At 29.7% G+C, this 21,676-nt stretch overlaps 3 protein-coding genes across 3 annotated transcripts in view; all 3 read left to right on the top strand.

The window, feature by feature from the left end:
* Positions 1-2,159: 2,159 nt before the first annotated feature.
* LOC117167640 (oocyte zinc finger protein XlCOF20-like) lies at positions 2,160-5,690 on the top strand. Its single transcript, XM_033352715.1, has 2 exons — positions 2,160-2,853; positions 5,300-5,690. Exons 1-2 carry the CDS (start codon positions 2,332-2,334, stop codon positions 5,516-5,518), a joined length of 741 nt encoding a protein of 246 aa, XP_033208606.1. The 5' UTR covers positions 2,160-2,331; the 3' UTR covers positions 5,519-5,690.
* A 2,337-nt stretch (positions 5,691-8,027) lies between these two features.
* LOC117182775 (zinc finger protein 567-like) lies at positions 8,028-18,419 on the top strand. The gene is made up of 4 exons (XM_033375881.1): positions 8,028-8,035; positions 16,116-16,153; positions 16,549-16,716; positions 16,799-18,419. Exons 1-4 carry the CDS (start codon positions 8,028-8,030, stop codon positions 17,488-17,490), a joined length of 906 nt encoding a protein of 301 aa, XP_033231772.1. The 3' UTR covers positions 17,491-18,419.
* Positions 18,420-18,705: 286 nt separating this feature from the next.
* The window catches only part of LOC117182774 (zinc finger protein 569-like), a 19,714-nt gene continuing 16,743 nt past the window's right edge, over positions 18,706-21,676 (top strand). The window contains exons 1-3 of the mRNA XM_033375880.1: positions 18,706-18,709; positions 18,805-18,969; positions 19,053-19,301. Coding sequence (XP_033231771.1) covers positions 18,706-18,709; positions 18,805-18,969; positions 19,053-19,301 — 418 coding nt within the window. The remainder of the gene's footprint in view (positions 18,710-18,804; positions 18,970-19,052; positions 19,302-21,676) is intronic.

Genomic DNA, 21,676 nt, shown 5'->3' with positions numbered 1-21,676 from the left:
GAATTTTCGAAAACTGATTTTCAAGCCATCAGAGGCCAACTCGAGCGGCCTGAAGCGGCCAGGCAAATTTTATGCGTGGTTATAGAATCCGGAGTCTCAATTATTGTTAATTCCAAATTTATTTGAATATTCGATTCCTTCGAATTTTAAATTAAAATTTAAACGTTTAACAATTAAAATTTGCATTTTATACATACATTTTAGTTTAAAATTGAATAATTAAAAATCCTGTATGCATATTAAAATACAGTGAAATTCTTTTATACCGCCGATTTTGGGGCTGACCTTGAGTGTCAATCAACTCATTGTAGCCCGCTCGGCTTTTGTTTGTTCACGCTTGACTGCTCGCCTAAGTAACAACCGCAGACCCCGCGGCCCCCGCGCAGTTTCTGTTATACCTACCTACAGCGCGACTTGAATTCTCGAAATGGCTATAGAAGGGAAGGCTCATGAAGTGTTTCAGTTAAAAATTTTTTAATTCTAAACGTGTTTTACTTTATATTATATTCTTGGAAATAAAATATGCTAAAAATTAAAAATTGTAATTAATTATATAAAAATTATATAAAATAATTAGTAAGTCAGAACTTCGGTATTAAAATAATGAACGTATGTATAATATGGATGGAGTGAAAATGCTCAAATTAATCGAATCGCTTGAGCTAAGGAAAACAATTTGTGAGTTGACATCCGGAAAAAGTAAACAACAAAAATGTTCGAAATCGGTTAATATCTTCTTCTATCTTTTTTTCTTTAAAAATATACAATTTTTAAATTTAAAAAAAAAATTTGGTTCAAAAATGATGGCAGGTTTTTCATCTGAGCAGTTTCATCTAAGGTGTATCAATCAAAATTAATTTAAAAAAGAGTTTCTTTGCCTATTTTAGAATGTTTTGAAAATGAGCAGAAAACATGTTTTCCTTTATTGATTTAAATGCACACTTATTTGGAAAGGGTTGAATATATCGAACTTGAACTTTCTTCTGCGACGAAAATCTAGAATACCGAAATCCTAGAATTTCTAAATCACGAAAAAAATTTTAACCGATAAAACGAAATGATAAAATTTTTCTTTGATTCAAGCTAAAGAAATTTCAGTTTTTACATATTAAACTTTTTCCCAAATTTATGCATATGACTCAATCTGAAAAAAAATTTTTGCTCATATTAAAAAAATTCTAAATTAAGCCGAAAACTTTTTTTGTATTTTTTATTTTTTATTATTGTTCTCTAGCTAAAACTGTACATATAAAAGTTTCCCCGTAATTTTCGAATCAATAGGACATTTGTTAAATTTTCAAATCTGAAAATAGAGCAGACGATAGTAACCTATTTCAACATTAAAAAAATGTTTTTCAAAATTTAGCTAACAGTCATCTCGAATCCTCGAAATTCTGTTTATTCCAAATTCTGCATATAATAAGCTAGAGTCAAAATTATTAGTTTAAAAAAAAGTTTCAAGTCATATCATGTTTTCTGTTCAGTTTTTCATCTTAAAAATGTAAATGTTTGTATTTAAAAAAGTCATATATTTCAAGTTATTTAATTAGTAATCTTAAATTTAAAAAGTTTCTCATTGAAAAGCCTTCTACTTGAAACTGATTCGTTCATGTAGACTTTAGATAGGTAATAAAAAGTCCGTGGTTACGCATACCGAAATTTCGGTACAAATAACCGTATTTTTCGGTAAAAATAGGGGGTGCTGGAAAAGGGTCTATCTGTTCCAAAATTTATACACGAATAGCCGGATTTTTGTCTAGACACACCCATATTTGTAACGAAATTTCCGTATACGTAGACACTTTCTAATAAAAATGTGTATGTTTTGATTATTTATAGTGATTTTAATCAAATAAACTAGATTCTTCTTCGAAAAAAAATACAAGAGCTTTAAACTTCTTTCCTCTGCACCCATAATTATCCTTCTGACCACCAAGTAATGTTTAGCATCAGTACAACCATTTCTTTTTTTGAATAAAAAAATATGCAATACTCCTTTCTATTGTTAGTAACTTTTTAGCAAACCAAGTAATAAAATAACCAGAAAGATGAATTATATTATCATGATACTTACTAATTATTAAATTATTATGATATAAAAAATAAAAAATTATCATCTTCTATTTATTTTAATACATATTCTTTTCTTTTTCAGGATACTCAGCATCGCATAGTAGAAGTAATGGAGTTTCGGGTCATCAAATTCAAAAGCAATTCGAGTGCCCTAATAAATGCGGGTCTTCTTTCGACCACGCATTCAATATTTCAAGACACTTGCGTAAATCATGCAATAAAGTAAATCTCGATAAAAAATTAAAATTTGAGCAAAAAATGTACAAAGAAGTTTCACCTAAGACGAAAAGATTTCCTTGTCCGAATAACTGCGGTCGTTCTTTTAATTTCAAACACACTTTGGAAGACCACATTCGCACAGTTTGTGGAAAAATGCGATTCGCGTGTCCCTATTGTTCTAAACAATGCAGGAAAAATTGGAGTGCTTCTCTACATATAAAATATCGTCATCCTGGACGCAAAAATTACGTAATTGATCTTTTTAAAAGAAAAGAAGCTAAAGAAAGTTTAAAGAAGAAAGATAACACGGATATTGAAGTAGTAGAAATTGATGACAATGATGATCCATCTGGTTCAAGAAATTCGAATTTACCAGTGGAAGAAAACAATTGTCCTTTTTGTGGAGAATTTTTTCAGGATTCTTTAAACTTAGGCATGCATATAAAATATGATCATCTTTACAATCCAGTAGACGAAGAAGAGGAAATTGATGATTCGAGGGAACAGCAGGAACAAACTGAAGATTCGCGACATTTTAACGAAGACCTTCGAGAAAATCTAGTAATTGCTGAATTATCTGGTGGTTCAGAAGATATAGAACCAAATTTGTCAATTTCTAAAATGGACAAAATAGCAGTGAAAAGTAACATTGCTAATAAAATAGAATGTCATACACGTGGTAGAACTAACTTTTTATGTCCAAATAATTGTGGGAGCATCATTAAGTATGAACATAATTTACCAAGGCACATAAAAAACGTTTGTGGGAAAAAAGATCGAAATTTAAACTGTCCTTATTGCCAATTCCGTTCCAAATTTAAAAATACCATGACGGTGCATATAAAAAATTATCATCGAAAAGAAGAAATAAAATTGGTAAAAAATGAGAATGATGTGCAACCACCACCTCAAGGGACTTAAGTCTATTCAAATACAGAAAGAAAATTTTGGAAGATTTATTGTCTGATTTAGAATAGACTATGTGGTTATTTTAAGTCTAGAGATTTTCTTACTATCTAATAATAAATAAATGTATTCGTAAAAGTAATGTTTTTAAAGTAAAAATTGAGAAATTTATTTTAAAATTTCTTAAATTTTCAAAATTGTTTTAAAAATTTTACATTTTTTTATAGTAACTAATTCTATTTTGCATTTAAATGTTCCTTCTCATTTTTTAGAATTATAAAGTCGACACTGGATAAGACAGTTTGGATTCAGTTATGGAAAAAATTAGTTTTTCATGAGGAGCTTTCGGCAATTTAAATATATGGCGTATATTAAAAAGTAGGATAAACATGGCGTAATTCAATTTCTTAATATTAAAAAAATAACTATAAGTTAGTTCTATGAATGTTTAATTTTAAGTCTTTTTTAATTACAGATTCATCGCAGACTATTTAATTACTAAAACGTTTATGTAGAAAATTTTTTCTCTGAAACCAAAAATTATAGTAAAAGGAAATATTTCAGAAACATGAAGTGTAATAAGGGATTTTTTATTTCATTGGATTAATCTAAAGGAATTTCGACTATGCATTGATACTATTAATTATTACACTTTTTACACTTTTTTCTGCTTCACTAATATCTTGGAATGTAGACTTCAACCATGTATTAATATAATAATAAAAAGATTCATAAACCAGAATATAGATGTATGTCAATCAATACTGTTAAAGAAATAAAATACATTTTGAAATTATAGAATTACAATTTAACTGGAATTATTTGAAATAATAACAATTATTTTTTCAAGATTTCCAAAATAGTGATCTTTTTTCAATATTAAGAAAACATTTAAAAAACAGAATTCATCGTTAATCTCCCCTCCGACGAGCCTCTTTCATAGTGCCCCAAAAAGTATCCCATGTAAGTGCAATACGTATTTTGAGAAATACTGCACATAATTAATAGTTTTTTCTTTATTTTTTTATAGATTGTTGTAAATCAATTATAAGAATTTGCGTGTTTGTTACTAAATTTTTAAATTGTGTTAACCATTTTTGTTCATTCGAACAATTTTATTTTAATAATATTGCGAATTAAGGTTTTAACAATGTATTATCTTATAATGTCGCGAACTAATCTATTTATCTATTATCTCTATCTATCTATTTATTGTTTAAACGATTTAATGAAAGAAATTAAAAAATATTTCTTTAATAGCTTTTCACATTTATTAAGCAGGCCACAGAATTCAGAATATTCTATTCGCGTTATTATATGATAATAAATGGTTTAAAAATGAGATGTAATTAATAAAAATTAAGATTTAGGCTAATCTTTAGAAAATTGTTAAAAAGTTGGACTGAGACAAAAATAAATTGTGTAATCAATAAACAAACTATTTAAATAAAAATATATACTCTACAAGTTCAGTAAGTGAACCAGAGTATTCATAAAATACCTTTAAATCGCGATGTTCTATACAAATAAAAGTTCTCATATGAAAATTAAATTATATATAATTAAAATTTTCTTTTAAAACTCTTTTATAATATTAAAAAAAACTTAAAAAATAGTACATGTTTGGCTTTGTATTAAAATTGGCATTTTGGATGCGTGAGAGAATATTTTTCTGTATGTCAACCGTATATTATGTTTAGTTCTTCGAAGTCAAAAAGCTGTACAATTTGTTTCTTTGGGGAGAAAATTTCAATTTTTATTGAAAAATTAATTTCTGCTCTTGCAAAATTCATTGCATGGTTGAATTAAAAAAATCCTTTTTAAACATTCTTATCTATCGTTATGTAGATAAATAATAAAAATTAAAAATTCGTCTTACTTAGACCTCTGAAACGTCAGCCCTATAAATATTTGACATACTATGGGTAATTTTTGCAATTTTCAATGGCTTTAAAAATTGTTCCTAAAACTGTTGATTTAATGTAAGTTTATGGTGTCGATAATCTATATAATCTATCATCCCATAACTTATGTTGTCTAATTTATTATCAGCAAGAATAAACCGTTAATCGTTTTAGTAAAATAAATTATGTTTGTCTAGATGGTGCGTATCTGGCGATTCCTGTCGACGATTATGATGCAAGTACTGGAAAATATCACTGTCCAAATTGCAAAAGCGGCTTTGGAAAAAGGGAATCTATGCTGTCTCACTTTAGGCACGAATGTGGAAAACCTCCTCGATTCAAATGTCCCTACTGCTTTTTGTGTTCAAAAAAAACTTCGAACATCTATAAGCATATTAGAAAAATTCACCCCATGAACCCAGTAACACTTGAAAAACTTTACTGAACCATAAACTGAAATAATAAGACAATAAATTGTATATTTTCTAGATAAATATTCTTCATCGAATCTTCATTATGTGTATATATAAATAAAATATTGTAACCAGTACGTGTATATTTTATAAAATAAATAATTTTTAAATTTAAGAAAACATTTAACAATTATGTCGATGTCATAAGCAACAAACCGTTTTTTTTACATTTAATACATTTTTTTAAACACGCATATAAGAAATGCATGATAATTTTCAATATCTCTATAAATATAAATAAAGACATGAGGATAACATCTAGATAAGGACTAAAATTGAAATTGTACAGAATGAAAAATAAAATATTTCTGTGATAAATTTGAAAGTATAAAATTTGGTAACATTATGGAAGCAGTTTCACTTTGAAAATGTGAAAACATTAGTAAAAAATTGTTTCTGTTTTACCAACTTTTCCCCACTCCTCGTACTTCCCAACACCTTATTTCCCCCACTTTCCCTCTCCTGATTTCTCCTCCTTTCTTCTACGTTTCATCACTTCATTTCGCCCTTACTCCTTTACTTCCCCTACTCCCCTCCTATAATTTCCTAGAATTTTTCCTCAATTCCTCTTCTTGAAAAGAGTACAACGGACGGAAGGACGAACGGACACACCCAAATAGTACTTATACATTTGTCACTCTCATGTCTTCAAAGATATGTATAATTCATACATTTTTTCATTATATATATATATATGTATATATATATATATATATATATCATATGGCTTATAAAATAATTTATTAATTATTGTTAATAAGATTTTGTTTTCTTATTTTCAGCTCTGTTTGCCTTTCCAGTGCATCGTGAAAAAAACTACATTTGTGCTGAATGTGGCAAGGCTTATGTTAATGACAAGGACTTGAAGAGACACCAAAAATACGAGTGTGGTAGAAATCCTAGATTTAAGTGTCCATATTGCCCAACACGAGCCAAATATAGATCGATAATTTATGTGCATATACGATCTTTACATCCTAACATGGAAGTCCGTGTTATTGATCTCGAGCAATTTAAATAAATAAACTTTATAAGTCTATGATAAATTATCCCTTCCGACACTTGAAGAGAAGATTTTGTTCACGATCTAAAGATTTCGATTTTTTTTACTTCCTATCCAATTTATGATTTCTTCAAATAAAAATTCGTCCACATCAAATATATCTTTTTAATTTAAATAAACATTGATTGTAATATTTATGAGGTTTAAGTGATTATTATTTTCCACATTTATGCGTGTATCAATTAGGTCTTGAATTTATTCGATAATATGTGAATATAAATAAAATGATGTTAAAAAAATAAATAAATTATACCTATTGTCAACAGCAATTTATTTTTTACGTCTCAATTATCATGTACTGCGCATTGTATGCAAACTGTGTTAAATAATTTAATTTAATTTAATACTAGACAATGCCAACTTATTTTTCAAAGGTAAAGTCTATTTTTTAAAAATTCGTACCTTGACAGGAATATTCAATACAAACTGATAAAAATACGGTAATAAAAATTTATTGGAATTTGTAGATATCTTTTTTTGAAGCAGCTTAATTTTTTCGAATTTTTTATTGAAAATTCAAAAAAGTCTCAAGACGTTTTTTAGTTTAAAATTTTTCAAACGTGAAACAATGGATCAATTAATTTGTTGAATATATAACCATTTGAAGCTATAAGAATTTTCTAATTTTAAAGAATTTGGAAATCGTACAAAAATTTGAAATATATACCTTACACACATTTATAAAAAAAATTTCAAATGATTTCGGATAAAAAATAACCATTTTGCAATTTTTTTAAAATTATTCAAACATTTCGAATTTTGCAGCAAAATTTTTACAATTTGCTGTTCGGATTTATGTCCTAAAAAAGTACTGCTAGTAAGAGTACTAGGAATTTTCCATTTTATTTTTTGTAGAAATTCTAACCACGGCTATAAGACTTTTTCGAAAAAAAGTACTGTTGCAATAGGATAAAAGTACCAAAAAAGTTCCAGATATGTCCTGTCTCAACAGGACTTTTTTTAAGACAAAAGTACAATATTTTGATAAACATAAATTGGAACTTTTCTACTACTTCTGTCTCAAAAACTATTTAGGGCTCACAAAAATATATAAATTAAATGGGACTCAAAAGTCTAATTTCGAACAATCTTAAGTAAAACCATGGAAATTCCAAAGCATTTAATTTGGAAAACTCGTAAACTAATTTTTTTAATTACACTGGAGCCTCCATTTCTGCACGGTTTCGGACAGCTCCCACTTTGGCCTTCGACACAGATCCAAGGACTTCGAACGTAAACAGACAGGGCTGCATGAATAATTTCTGTTGGCTATGGAAGTATGACGCAATCTGATGCAACTAACGCTCCGAGAGTTCGCCCATATTTTGTTCGTCGTGCTTAACTGAGCACCGTTTCTGTGTCGATCTCGCGGCTCTCCTGATCACCGAAATGCCGAGGTCAGCAATTCTAGGAAGGAATAAATCTAGCGTGCGGAAATCCAGTTTCCAGTGTATATAGAAGCAATTTAAATTTGAATAACTTAAATTCAAAGAAAGACAATGAAATTACAAAATTTACATTTAAGCATTATCAAATATATGACAGCAATATAATTCTGCAGAGAATTGGCTATAAGTTCATTCAAAAACTATCGAGAAATTTGAAAGTATTCGATTTTAATGAAAATGATATTTTCAAATTTCAATAATTTTATTCATATTAGTCGGCTTTAAAATAATAAGAATGATTATATTGTGCTGGAATATTGGCAACTGATTACACGTGTATAATGGCAAGTCTGTATGGCCGATAACAATGTTTATTTTGCTGAAATATTGCAATGGTATTAATTCCATTTTAGCTGGGACTCTGAAATCCTATTCTCAGCTACATTCCAAATTAAAAATTAACTAAATTGCACAGTTTAAAAAATATGAAAACTTGAATGTGCTAGACGCAGACGTGCCTTTATATATTTTGAACCATTTTCCAAAATTTGAACACGACATTTACGTTTTCAAATTATAAAAACGTACTTGCCAATAACTTTCTTTAAATGCATTTAAATCATGCACTCAAAAGCATCCTAAACGAAAAGATCGCACAATTTTTTAAATGTATTATAAGAGTTGTTAATATTTTAAATTATTTTTGAAATTATTATATTATAATATTTTGATCTTAATCTGAAATTGAAATTTCTTTTTTCAGTCTTCTCAGGATATGAGTATTATCCAGATCCACGGACTCAAGTCATTACAAATCAGTCAGAAAGAAGCCAAATGTACTCCCAAGGAGCTGTATCTGACTTTCGCTCTAAAGGAAATTTCCAATGTTCAAAATGTCAAAACTCATACAGGTGGTATCGTGGACTTCATCGACATTTAAAATACGAATGTGGAAAAGCGCCTCGTTTTAAATGCCCATGTTGCCCATATATTGGAAAGCACAAATCTCATGTATATTGTCATTTAAAAAACAGTCACCCAGGTCATCCTGTATATGCCCTTGATATTCAGAAAGATTCTTAATTATACCATGATGATTTAGAGTGTTTTTTTTAGCAAAATCTAAAAAGTTGCATAAAATTCTTAAAACTCATTTACAATTTTTGGGACTGCATACTCTTTTAAACCCAACTTCTTCCTATATAAAATACTGTGTGATTTACCCCCCCCCCACGCCCCAATAAATCTTACCAGAAAGTTACAAACTTAAGAAACGAACATACACATATAAAATATAGTCTACTAATTCAATAAAAGTTGAACATTAAGGAAATTAGTTTTCGAAAATGAGATGTATTAATAACAATTAGTATTTTATTTTACAATCATACAATCTTATCATTTTTTCAGGGTATAAAAGTGTGTAATTCCAAATCAAGAAGTGTGCAATGGAAAATTAATTTGGTTTCCTAAGCAAATTTTCTAGTTTTCTAACCTATTATTACTGCCTATTATTATGATTATTATAACCATAATTTTTGTTACAAACTTATCTTATTTTTCATTTGAAAGTTCAACCTTTTGGTTCAAAATTCGTGTATTTTGATGAGAATTCGTACTTTTAGTAGAAAATTAATCTTTTTGGTTAAAAATTAATTTTTTTTGTTGATCTACTGGGTTGAAAATTCATCTTTTTTGTTGCAAAATTCATTTATTTAGTTTAAAGTTAAACTATTTAATTCATAAGAACTATAAGACCCCGAATCGTCTTACATTATTTTTCTATGACCCTGAAATAAATTATAGAAAAAACTTAAGTCGGTAAAAATTCCATGATGTAAGGGGAAGAGGGCCGTAGAATATAATAAACCTTAAGAAAGGGGGGTAAGTGCTTAAAAATTTTCGAAAAAAACTTAAAATAGTGTGGGCACCGCCCCTTAAACGATTTCATTTAAAAATTTATTATAATCAAAAAACTAATTTTTCCGAAATCTAAATTATATACGATTACTTTCTCCTTTCCCAAATTTTGATAACAAAAATACCAAAAAGGCGAACGAGCGTTTAGGTTGAACAAAGTGTGTCATTTTTCGCCAAAAATGACAAACCTTCTACGTATTCTTTATTTATTGAATTTTTAATACTTATTTAATTAAACCTATTATTCTTTCATTGTTGTAATACCGTCGCACAATAGTGCAAATGCAAGACATTTTTGGCTCGATTAAAATTTTTTTTTAAATTGGAAACTAATAAAATTTGGAAATCCGCAAGATTTTATTGTCTAATAAAGTTTTTATTTTGTATGCTTTAGTAATTGAAATTGATAAACTACATGATAGTTATGTCAATTTCACAATTTCTGCGATGATTAAAAAAGTGAAAGTTAAAAAATGTATTACTTTTTACGGTCACCTATTAATCTAGTGTATTTTATCCACCCTTGAGTATGAAATTTAATACTATCTTGTTATTTAATTTTTTAAGTCCGATTTTATTGTAGTTTAAAGTTAAGAACGATGAAATTTACTGTATTTATATGTACCTTTAATAAACGTAAATCCTTCAGGAACCAGTGATTTTGAATATATATCTAAATAAACATTCCTAATCTTTTTTTTTTATTAGGTAAGTAATGCCTGCGCTTAAAACTTCATAAATAAAATACTGCTGCGAAGTACTATGGATGTATTCACTATGGTTGTAGTTATTTCTGTTTATTTTATTAGCATTTTGCTTTCTTGTAGGTATTAAATAAATTTTATTTCTTATAGAGGGAGGTTTTTCTCTAAGATAAGAAAAAAAACGGATACTTTCAATATTTTTCAAGCTTATGTTTCTGTCTTACCAAAAATCTTATTTTCAGAAAGCCGATCAGAATCTCGATCAATCTGTTAACAACTTTTTAATTTACGGTAATTTTATATTTTAGATTTAAAAAAAGTTTTCTAAACATAAACAATATAATTTTTTTAATCATGAATCAAGAATGGTCATAGAAAGTTCGTCAATAGATCAATCCGCGCGTCTCCAAAATCGAGAAAAATTATATCAAATGTACTACTGTTACATTCTCAACGCTTATAAAAATGTCTGATTAAATGTGGCTTACTATTTATACATTCTCATTCCTGAGAATGTAATGTAATCGTCCAAATTTTCTATCCCTGGTTTTTAACGGATCTTTACGTTTCGACACTCACAGAATCCGAAAATCATACAATTTCATCGGTGTCTGTCTGTATGTCTATATGTATGGTTACCTGAATGTTGTAGCCACGCTAACTTTTGAAGGATTTGATCAATCGAGTCTGCATTTGATACACTTCTGAAGGTACCCCAAATGAAGGCTAACTTCGTCAATCTGATATTTCGAACCAAAATAAAAAAATTGGAAGCATTTTCAAAATTTAACAAATTTTTTTTTGAAATTTTAATAATTTTTTGTCGAAGATTCTTATAGATGGGTAAAAGACTTGCAAATTATGTAAATAAAATTTGTTATTTTGATGAAAATTAGAAAATTTACATACTTTTGAAAATTTTCAAAATTTTCAAAAAATAGAAAAATTAATTTTTTCATAGATCCAAAAATTTTATTCAAAATTTTCACTAGATACCAAATATATTTCAAAACCATTCTAGCCGAATTTTTTGATTAGCCCAAAATTTAAAAAATCAGAGCCTGTATAACCTAACTGTTAAGCGCAAAGCGCGATTATCGTAATGAGAATGTCATCGCCAAGGCCGTAGATACTTTGAGAACCTTCTTGAATGACAAATTAAAAAAAAAAGTGTTCAGATTTACTTAAGAAAAAGGAAAATGATTAAACAAGCACAGCAGGGCCCTATTAGGATCAGAAAAAATAAAATATTAACATTATTTTGCAATATCAGAATAAGCAGTACCAGACCAAGGTACACACAAAAAAAAAAGTAATAGACATTTGATATAATAATTTTTAACATAGAATGTAGAAAATTTCACATTGTGGTCTGCACACAAATGTGGAAGGTAATGCAAAGACCGAGCGCGGAGCGCGAGGTAAATACATTACGGAGCGCGAGATAAATGTAATATCGAGCGCGAAGCGCGAGAACCAACAGTCGCGCACCCTAGGCTCGCTCAAACTAGCGAGCGAAGTAGTATATTTCGTATAGTATATTTGCTCGCGTCTTCAAGACACAGTGAATGTCCCATTAAACAACATTTGATGCCCTACCATACTTACTAATATCGTTGTTTATAAAAACTTATTTATAAGAGGATTTTTTTATATTTACTCAAAAAAATGTCTGGTTAAATTAACCAGAATTCTGGTTAAATATGCCCTGACTTTTTTTCTCATTAGTTTAACAATTAATTTAACAATAAACAACGATATTGGTAAGTATGGTAGGGCATCAAATGTTCTTCAATAAGACATTCACTGCGTCTTGAAGACATGAACACATATTCTATATAAATCACTACTTAAATCCCAACATTAAAAATTTTTCCCTCATATCTAGAAGATAAACAATATATGGTTTAAATTTATAAATCGGTATTGCTCGATCATCAGAGGTCTTGGAAGATACGTCAACAAAGCATTCGATGTATCTTGATGACGCGAACAAACATTTTAGGTACAGTATTGTAGTATTCCTAATATGATACTAAGTTTTTTAAATATAAACATAATACACAAACTTTCTTGAAACTTCGTAAATCGGCACTGGTGGGTCATGGAGCGTTCACCAATAAGTCGATCGATATGTCTCGAAGACGCGAACAAACACACTACATATAGTATTGTTGTATTTTAAATGTCAAAAATTTTTTTTGCATACAAAAAGAATGAATAATTTATTTGAATTTTCATTAATCGGCACAGGTGGGCCATAAAAGATTCAACAATAGATTTATCGATGCGTCTCGAAGACGCGAACAAATATACTAGATATCTTATTTTTGTCTTTTAATAACAAAAAAGTTTTTCTCTTATAAACAAAATAAATGCGTTGTTTGAATTTTTTAAACTAAAAACAAAACCATTTCTAAATGGCTGATCTAGCTGAAAATCATATCAGACCTGGATATCAATCAGAGCTATAATTCATCAAAATTTCATGGTCATCTCTCTTTTACCTTTCGCGAAAATTTGAGTCATTACAAACCTCCCTCTCTGAATAAGCAATTAATAATTTTATTGAACTTTTAAATTTCTTCTCTACTTTCAATCTTTATTCTCTTTATTTGAACTTTTTCAATTAATATTGAGGATCCAAAGTTATATATTGAATTGTCGTTGTAGCAAAATGTATTAATAAGTATTCTCAATATAGAGGATTTAGACAAATGAATTATCTTAATTTTATATCAAATGCCACTTATTAACAGTACAATTATTTTTTCAGCTGGAAAATGGACGAGGGTGGCTTTTGAGGAAATAGACGTGTCTTCAACAGAAAAATACGCACACTTTCAATACAGTTGTGACCAATGTGCAAAAACTTATCGACATCGTCGAACACTTCTTCGTCACAAAAAGCACGAATGTATGAAAGAGCCTTCCTTCCAGTGTCCATATTGCATCCATAAATCGAAACAACGGGGAAATTTGTATCAACATATTCGCGGAAATCATCCTGGAAATAATGTCTACTGTGTTGAACAATTTCCAAATACCTAATTTATTATTTTGTAACTTTAGAATTAAACACATAATCTGCAATCCTATTGACTATTTCTCATTTTAGAAACCTATAGAATATTATTCTTAATGCCTTAAAAAAAAAGTCAGTATTCATCAGAAAAAAGTCAGGATTTATGACCATTTACATCCGAACTTGTTACGTTTGTCAGAGGACATCGTCAGGAAAAATCAGAATTCGTGAGATAATATTCGGAAATCGTCAGAACTTGAGTTCGAAGGATAGTCTTTTTTGATTTCCTAGAATAGACTGCCTTAAAACCTAATCTCTTTTATATTTTGAGGGAAATTCGCAGGTATTTGACACCGTAGAAACCCATGGAATCTGAATTTCTAACTTTTAAATCTGTATACAAAACACTGATAAAAATTGAGTATGAATTTCTAATAATTTTTAAGTGGCCTACCTGCGGTTCTAATCTTCATAACACTAATTCATTTTTACACTATGAATTTTCGTGGGTGGGAACTAACTCATTGTAACTAGCTCCAGATGTAAACAGCCGTGGGCGTGTAAAACCGTTTCAGGTGGATTTTAATGCACGGTAAAATATATTTTTTCTAATAAGGAGACAAGCGTCTACTGAATATTTAACGGAAATGAGGAAGAAACTTTATCGATACCCTTTAAATAAATGTTTTACCTACTTACGTGCTTTAAACGTTTGCGGAACTCTCTTTCTCTCTCTCTCTCGCACCTCTCTTTCTACTCCCCCCTCCGCCTCTTTCTCTCTGCCTATGAAAAACTTTTTTTTGTCGATTCGTAGAGTCTACTGTGAGCCACGGCAACGCCACCAATTTGGAACTATTCAGAAGATATTTGAATTTGAATTAAATATTACCCGCTTAAAAATGGTTCGACTTGAATTTAACTTGAATTGCCCCCAATCAAGACATGCTGATTTCGAGAAGTTCGACTTGAGAATGTCTCAGTTTTTAGACGGAGTCAGACTTCAATTTATGCCTTGGAGACAAGTTTCTATGTCTTGAAGATATAAATTTATTTCCTGAATAAAATTTGTATGACAATTGTTATTTTTCTGAAGAAAATTTTTAAGGCTTATACTCGTTCAGACCCACAGAATCTGAATTTTTTAATTAAAAATAACTAATTTAATAATTACAAATTTTGCATTCATCAATTTGAATCTCGTTTATGAGCCGAAAAATGTTCGACCACTTCACCCAAGACAAAGCTCGACTTGAGACAAGTAAACGCCGTTTTATCTGTCGTGGCCATAAAAGTAAGACGAAGGCCTATGTCTCCACTCAGTTTTGAGACGCAGCCAGACATCGATGCCTTGAAGACGAACTCAAGACATAACCAAGTCGAACTCAAGTTAAAGCATTTTTACTCGGGTAACAAGAAATCTTAAAATAAGTAATACATTTTCAGCCGTAGTTTATTCTATATTTAATCTTGGATTAAAATGAATTGATATGCATTGCTATTTTTCATGAGCATTGCTCGAATAACTTCGCGATTTATATTCGCGGGTCTTTTGGCGCTGTTGTCAATGACAAGCTTATTTCATCATGGCACTAAATAATCCGATCAGTCCCATCGTCTTTAGTTGGCATCGGAGACCCACTGCTGCTCCGCTTGAGTTCTTGTCGTGCTTATTCGCGAGTGTCTCCCACTTTGAATTATCTAACGGAACGTCGTGACGCATTTAGAAGGAAGGGCTATTGAATGGTTTCACTGCTTTTATTTTTTGACCATTTATTCTTTTATATATCTAGAGTAAATTTTTGCCTGAATCGAAAAATGCTATCTGTTTTTCCGCATTTCGTATTGCTTACGAGATGTGTACAGAACATGATGTATTTTAAAATTGTCTAGTCAAATTTTAAAGACTTGTGATCGTATAGATTCATAGATTCTGATTTTAATTTTCAACTCCCTAATTTAAATTGTGAAAACAAACGTTATTTTCATCCTTCAGGCTCCTATATGTTTAACCGCAAAAACTTACTACAAGGTATCTGACTGAATGATTAGTTAGAATAGATATGCACGTCCGAAGCACGAAATAAAAAGATTACTTTGTATTTAGTGATTTGAGAATAGAGTATTTGAAATCTACACATTATTGCAATTTGAGCTACATTTGGGTTGTCGAAACAAGTTTAAAACTTTACAACCAATAAATTCAACAATGTATTGTTCTTTATATTAAACCTATGGAAATTTCAAAAATTATTTAATACATTACATATGTCTTGAATCGTAAAGAATTGTAGATTCAAAATATCCCATTTTCAAATCTGCCTGATTACAAGCAAAGGGCTCCTTTACCGGCAAGTATTCGGGTGGAATGTGGTGGGTAGGCATCATGGAAACTTCCTGATTAGCTATAGATAGAAATATCAGAAAAGTGACTGGACCTGAGATGCTTTTCTACATTTTCTAGCAGTTTTGTATCTATAGGTATTCATAGTCATGGCTTAATAATAATTTAATATTTACTGCATGATGTTTTTGTTATTGTCCGTATTCATAATCATATAAGTGCTGCATTACATTTAGAAATAAAATTACTAAAATTTAAGCTTATGAAAGATTTAAGTAACGTAAAACGAAAATATGCAACCTGCTAATATAATTTTAGTGAAAATAAAGGCAGATAGCAGCTTTAAAATGAATATATATTTATGAAAATATTTCATTTTAATACTTCAATCCTTCATGATGAAAATTCCGTCTACATGGAATATGGTCTTCTATGGGTTAATATTGTTAATTAAGTCGGTGAGATAGAAGTAGAATAAGGTATAAAATCCTCAAAAATTACTAATTGTAATTTTCACCTCATCATTTTCTAGATCACCAATTTTTGAGGAAGGAATCGAAAAACTCAGCAGGAAGACAAGATGGTGGATTATATTCTACTGCAACCACTTTCATTTCTTCTAGTAATAATTCGGAAACCAAGACTTCTATTAAATATGAGATTGATGAAAGCTTGGAAATCAAAGATGAAATCATCCAAGGTATAATCAGATTTGCAAATAAAATAACTTAACCAAAAACATAAAATGAGAAATTTCATAATATAATTTGGTATACTTTCAGATCAAGATACTCTCTGTAAAAAACATGATTTAAAAATATGCACCGTAAATATAATAAGACCTGCCATTTTGCCCATTGGTAACAAACCGTCAACCCGTAAGAAGCGGAAAAATCAGGAATCAGAACAGGAACCGGAAAAGGAATACAAATGCGAAAAGTGTGCGCAGAGCTATAAAAATAAAGCACATTTGATTGTTCATCAAAAATCCTCATGCGATGTCATTCCACAGTTTAATTGTAAATTATGCGGCAAGCAGTTTACACGGAAAGGAAATTTGAGTCGCCATGTGAAATTTCTGCATCTTAAAACAGATTCACAGACACCAGACAGGAAGTATAATTGTGACCTATGTTTTCGAAGTTACAGATACAAACAGGGTTTAAATGAGCATAAACTTATAAAACATGCAGCAGTTATACCGCAATTTACTTGTGACTATGGTGACAAAAAAAAATATTTTAAAACGAACTTACGACGACGCGTTACGTCACTCCACTTGCAAACATCAAAATCAAGGCATAAATGCGACAAATGTTCTCGAAGTTACAATTGGTTGTGTCATTTAAATCGACATAAAAGTATTGTCCACGCGAAGTTTACAAGAACATTTATTTGCGACTATTGTAGCTGGGAAACTAACATGAAATGTGACTTGCTAAGGCACCTTAAAACACGCCATGCGCATACCTGAAATTAATTTTTATAAAAATCACGAGATGCAGTCAATTTTTCTTTTGGAAGATCCTGAAAGTTTAATTTTACTCCTTATCAACATCGATATAAAATATAGATTTAAATGAATGTATCGATTATTTGTTATTTTCGTTCAAATTTACTAGGAAGTATTAGCATCCTCAATCATCATTAACTGAATATTGTTTTTGTGGTCCCTGATTTCTTTAATGTTAAAAAAATAGGGTGTTCCTGTTCGAGCAATGTGCATATAATACGAAACAAATTTTGTAGACAGTAAACTTTTTGCATAAGACCTACAGCTATGTTCTAGGCATGAATAACACTAATGAATTTTTGGTTTTATAATGTGGAACATATTCTGAATTTCTTTAGTTGTGCCAGTAATCCACCTAGTCATTTATCAATTTATACGTATCGAATTCAAGTTTTGAAAATCAATTTGCATTTCATCTACGTTATTGCAGATTTTACTGTATGTTATTTTGTATGAAGTACTAAAGTATCACAGAAAAAACAGAATATAAACTTTACATCGATTTCCGACGAAAGATTCTCTGCAACAAAAATAAACTTCACAGGATAAACTTTACACAAATATCGGTTAAACTTTCTTTTGTTTTTCCATGAAAAATACATGTTTTTTGAAAGACGTGAAGTTGGCTAGACAAAACTTAATCGCTCTAAAAAATTTTCTGCAACAAATTGTATTCTTATTTTTTGTCTGTGATTTTATTGTACGGCGGCGAATGTATTCTATTCTGATTTAATAAAATAATTATGTTTTTGAAATTCAGATACAGTCTTTAAGTTAATATTAAGTAAGTATGTACACGTAAAAAAATGCGTCTGTGTGCATCGAATTTTCGGTACAAATAGTCCCGTTTCTAGGTCCCGCTATTCGTGTTGAAATTTGGGTATGCATAGTCACTGCTGGATATTAATTTAATATTTACTGCATGATGCTTTTGTTATTGTCCGTATTCATAATCACGTAAATATTGCATTACATGTAAAAATAAAGTTACTGAAATTTAAGCTTATGAAGGATGTAAATAATATAAAACTATAATATGCAAATTACTAATTTTAATTTTAATGAAAAGAAAGGCAGATAGCAACTTTAAAATGAATATTAATTTATGAAAATATTTCATCGTAATACTTCAATCCATCTTGATCAAAATTTCGTCCAAAAGGAATATAGTTTGCCATGGGTATTATTGTCAATTAAGTCAGTGAGATACAAGTAGAATATGGATTAAAATCCTCAAAAATGAGCAGTTGTAATTTTTACCTTCTCATTTTCTAGATCACCAGTATTCGAGTAAGGAGTCGAAAAACTTAGTAGAAAGACAAGATGTTGGGCCCTATTCTTTTCCTACTTGCCTTTTTTCTAGTGATCATTCTGAAAGCAGGACTTTAATTAAATATGAGATGGATGAGACATTGGAAATCAAGGAAGAAATTGTCCAAGGTATTACTAGATTTGTGAATAAAATATTTCAGCTATAAGCCTGAAAATAAGAGATTTAAAAATATATTTTGTTATATTTTCAGATCAAGAGACTAAAGTTCAAAAACTCAATAAAAAATATGATTTAAAATTGTGTACCGTAAATATATTAAGACCTGCTCTTTTGGCCATTAATAACAAACTTTCAACCCCTAAGAAGTGGAAAATTCGTGAATCAGAACAGGAACCAGAAAAGGCATACAAATGCGAAAAGTGTGCTCGAACATTTAAATATAAAGCAAATTTGGTTGTTCATCAAAAATACACATGCGACGTCATACCACAGTTTAATTGTAAATTATGCGACACACGCTTTACACGTAATGATAATTTGAATCGCCATATGAAATCTGTACATCTCAAAACAAATTTACAGACACCAAATACGAAGCATACTTGTGACATATGTTTTCGAAGTTACAGATACAAATATGGTTTGAATGAACATAAACTTTTAAAACATACAGCAGTAGCACCGCAATTTACTTGTGACTATTGTGGAAAAAAAACAGAATATAAAATGAACTTGCTACGACACATTAATTCACTCCATTTAAAAAAATAAACATCAATGTATCAATGCGGCAAGTTTATTCGAAGTTAGAATCGGTTATGTCATTTAAATCGACATAAAAGCGCTAATCACGCAAATGTCAAAAGAAAATTTATTTAAAACTATTGTGGCTTGGGAAAGAACATGAAAAGTTACTTGTTTAGACATATGCGTATACCTAAAATTACTTTTTATGAAAATCGCTATATCCCGAGTCAGAATTCTTCGACATGGTTTGGACCTAAATTACCCCAAATTGAGACATGCTGAAGTCGAAAGGTTCTATTTGAGCATGACCCATTTTTGAGACGGAGCTAGACTTCAATCTATGCCTCGAATACAAGTTTTTATGTCTTAAATAGAATTTTTATTCCTTTAAGGCGAACGGTTTATAAATTCGAAGGTATACCTGCTCTAACAAAAAGGGTCATTCTGACTAATGATTCAACGAATTTGTATATTTTTATACAAACAAAATTTTGCAGAGTTACATACGTTTAAATCTACAGATTCTAAATTTTTAAATTAAAAACAACTAATTCGATAATTACAAATTTGTCATTCGTCAGTTTTAATCTCATATCTGAGTCGAAAAAGGCTCGTCTTGAGTGCAAGTTTACGCCAATAAAAGTGAAAGAGTTTGAAAATCCTCGCGGTATTCATTTTTTAAATCTTCTCACTTTATTTAAATGATTTTAACCATTTTCAAAAAACACGTATTTGTCTTGGAAAAACAAAAGAAAGTTTAACCGATATTTGTGTAAAGTTTATCCAGATAAATTTTCTCTTTTGCCAGACACCGATGTGTTGAAGTCGAAGTCAAATAATCGTCAAGTTGAACTCAAGTCAAGGCATTTTTAGTCGGAAATACACACAATTTTACTTTTGGAAGAGGTTCTGATAGTTTAATTTTACTCTTTGTCGATATTGATATACAATATATAGACTTAAAAGAATATATCGATTATTTGCTATTTTCATTCCGATTTAATAGGAAGTGTTACCATACTCAATCATCATGAACTGCATGTTGTTTATGTGGTCTCTGATTCCTTTAATGTTAAAAAAAGGATGTTACTATATGAGTGATGAGCATATAATACGACACAAATTTTGTAGACAGTGGACTATTTGCGCAAGTTGCACTGCTATATTCTCAGCATCAGTGACACTAATGAATTTTTGGTTTTATAATGCGCAACATATTCTTAATTTCTTTAGCTGTGACAGTTACCCACCTAGTCATTTATCAATAATGATTTTCAAGGCTGCATTAATTGCCACATTTTTGTCCACATTATTTTTATGCATAAAAATTGGACAAAGTTGACTACGTTTCGAATTCAAAGTTACTAAATCGATTTGAATTTCATTTACGTCATATAATGGGGTCTATTGATATTGTTTATGTCAAAATTCATTATATTTTGACATAAATAACACAAAGGTATAAAGCCTATTGGAAGTTGTATATGATTACCTGAATAATATAGGAAATTTAACTTTTTAACTTTATTAACTTTTACATACTACAAATTTTTTTAATCGATTTTTGTATGCCGATTCTAAATCCGGCCTTAAAATTACTCTAGGACTTCAGAGTTCGGAGAAAAAAGCGTTTGAAAATGCTATTCGAAACCTTTAAGGTCTGAAGTATTTCTACGCAAGGACATTTCACCATTCATTGCATTTAAAGTTTTTTAGAGTCGCTGATTTCGAATGCAAAGTAAAAATGTTAAAATTCAAAATTGCAAATCCAATATGGCGGACAAATATCCTAAAATAAAGTCAAAATATCTAATAATTACTATTCGGGAGTTTGGGTGTCGCTGATTTCGAATCCGAATCCAAAAAGTTTATATTCAAAATGGTCTAATAATTACTACTTGAACGGGGGCCGTTCATTTTTCGGAACGGTAAAAATTAAGAAAGATAAAATTTCAGAATGGGTTATAATACATAATGGTAAAACTTAGGAATAGCGAAAAGTAGGAAAGAGCAATAAGTCGGAAGTCCAAAACTCTGAAAGGTATTTCTTCGGAAACCAAAGAAGCGGAATGGGTGAAAATTCAGAAGCGTTAAAAGTAGGAGGGTGAAAAATTAGGAATATGTACA

The sequence above is a fragment of the Belonocnema kinseyi genome, chromosome 2 (assembly GCF_010883055.1).
Source record: "Belonocnema kinseyi isolate 2016_QV_RU_SX_M_011 chromosome 2, B_treatae_v1, whole genome shotgun sequence".
Lineage (NCBI taxonomy): Eukaryota > Metazoa > Arthropoda > Insecta > Hymenoptera > Cynipidae > Belonocnema > Belonocnema kinseyi.
The sequence above is the reverse complement of the archived record's forward strand: the minus strand, read 5'-3'. Positions and strand labels throughout refer to the sequence as shown.

Excerpts from the sequence above, each read along its gene's own strand:
- LOC117167640 (XM_033352715.1), top strand. The coding sequence starts at position 2,332 with ATGTACAAAGAAGTTTCACCTAAGACGAAAAGATTTCCTTGTCCGAAT. Across the intron at positions 2,854-5,299 it reads AAGACCTTCGAGAAAATCTA|ATGGTGCGTATCTGGCGATT; the intron begins GTAATTGCTGAA and ends ATGTTTGTCTAG.
- LOC117182775 (XM_033375881.1), top strand. Across the intron at positions 16,154-16,548 it reads TAGCAGTTTTGTATCTATAG|ATCACCAATTTTTGAGGAAG; the intron begins GTATTCATAGTC and ends ATCATTTTCTAG. Across the intron at positions 16,717-16,798 it reads CAAAGATGAAATCATCCAAG|ATCAAGATACTCTCTGTAAA; the intron begins GTATAATCAGAT and ends GTATACTTTCAG.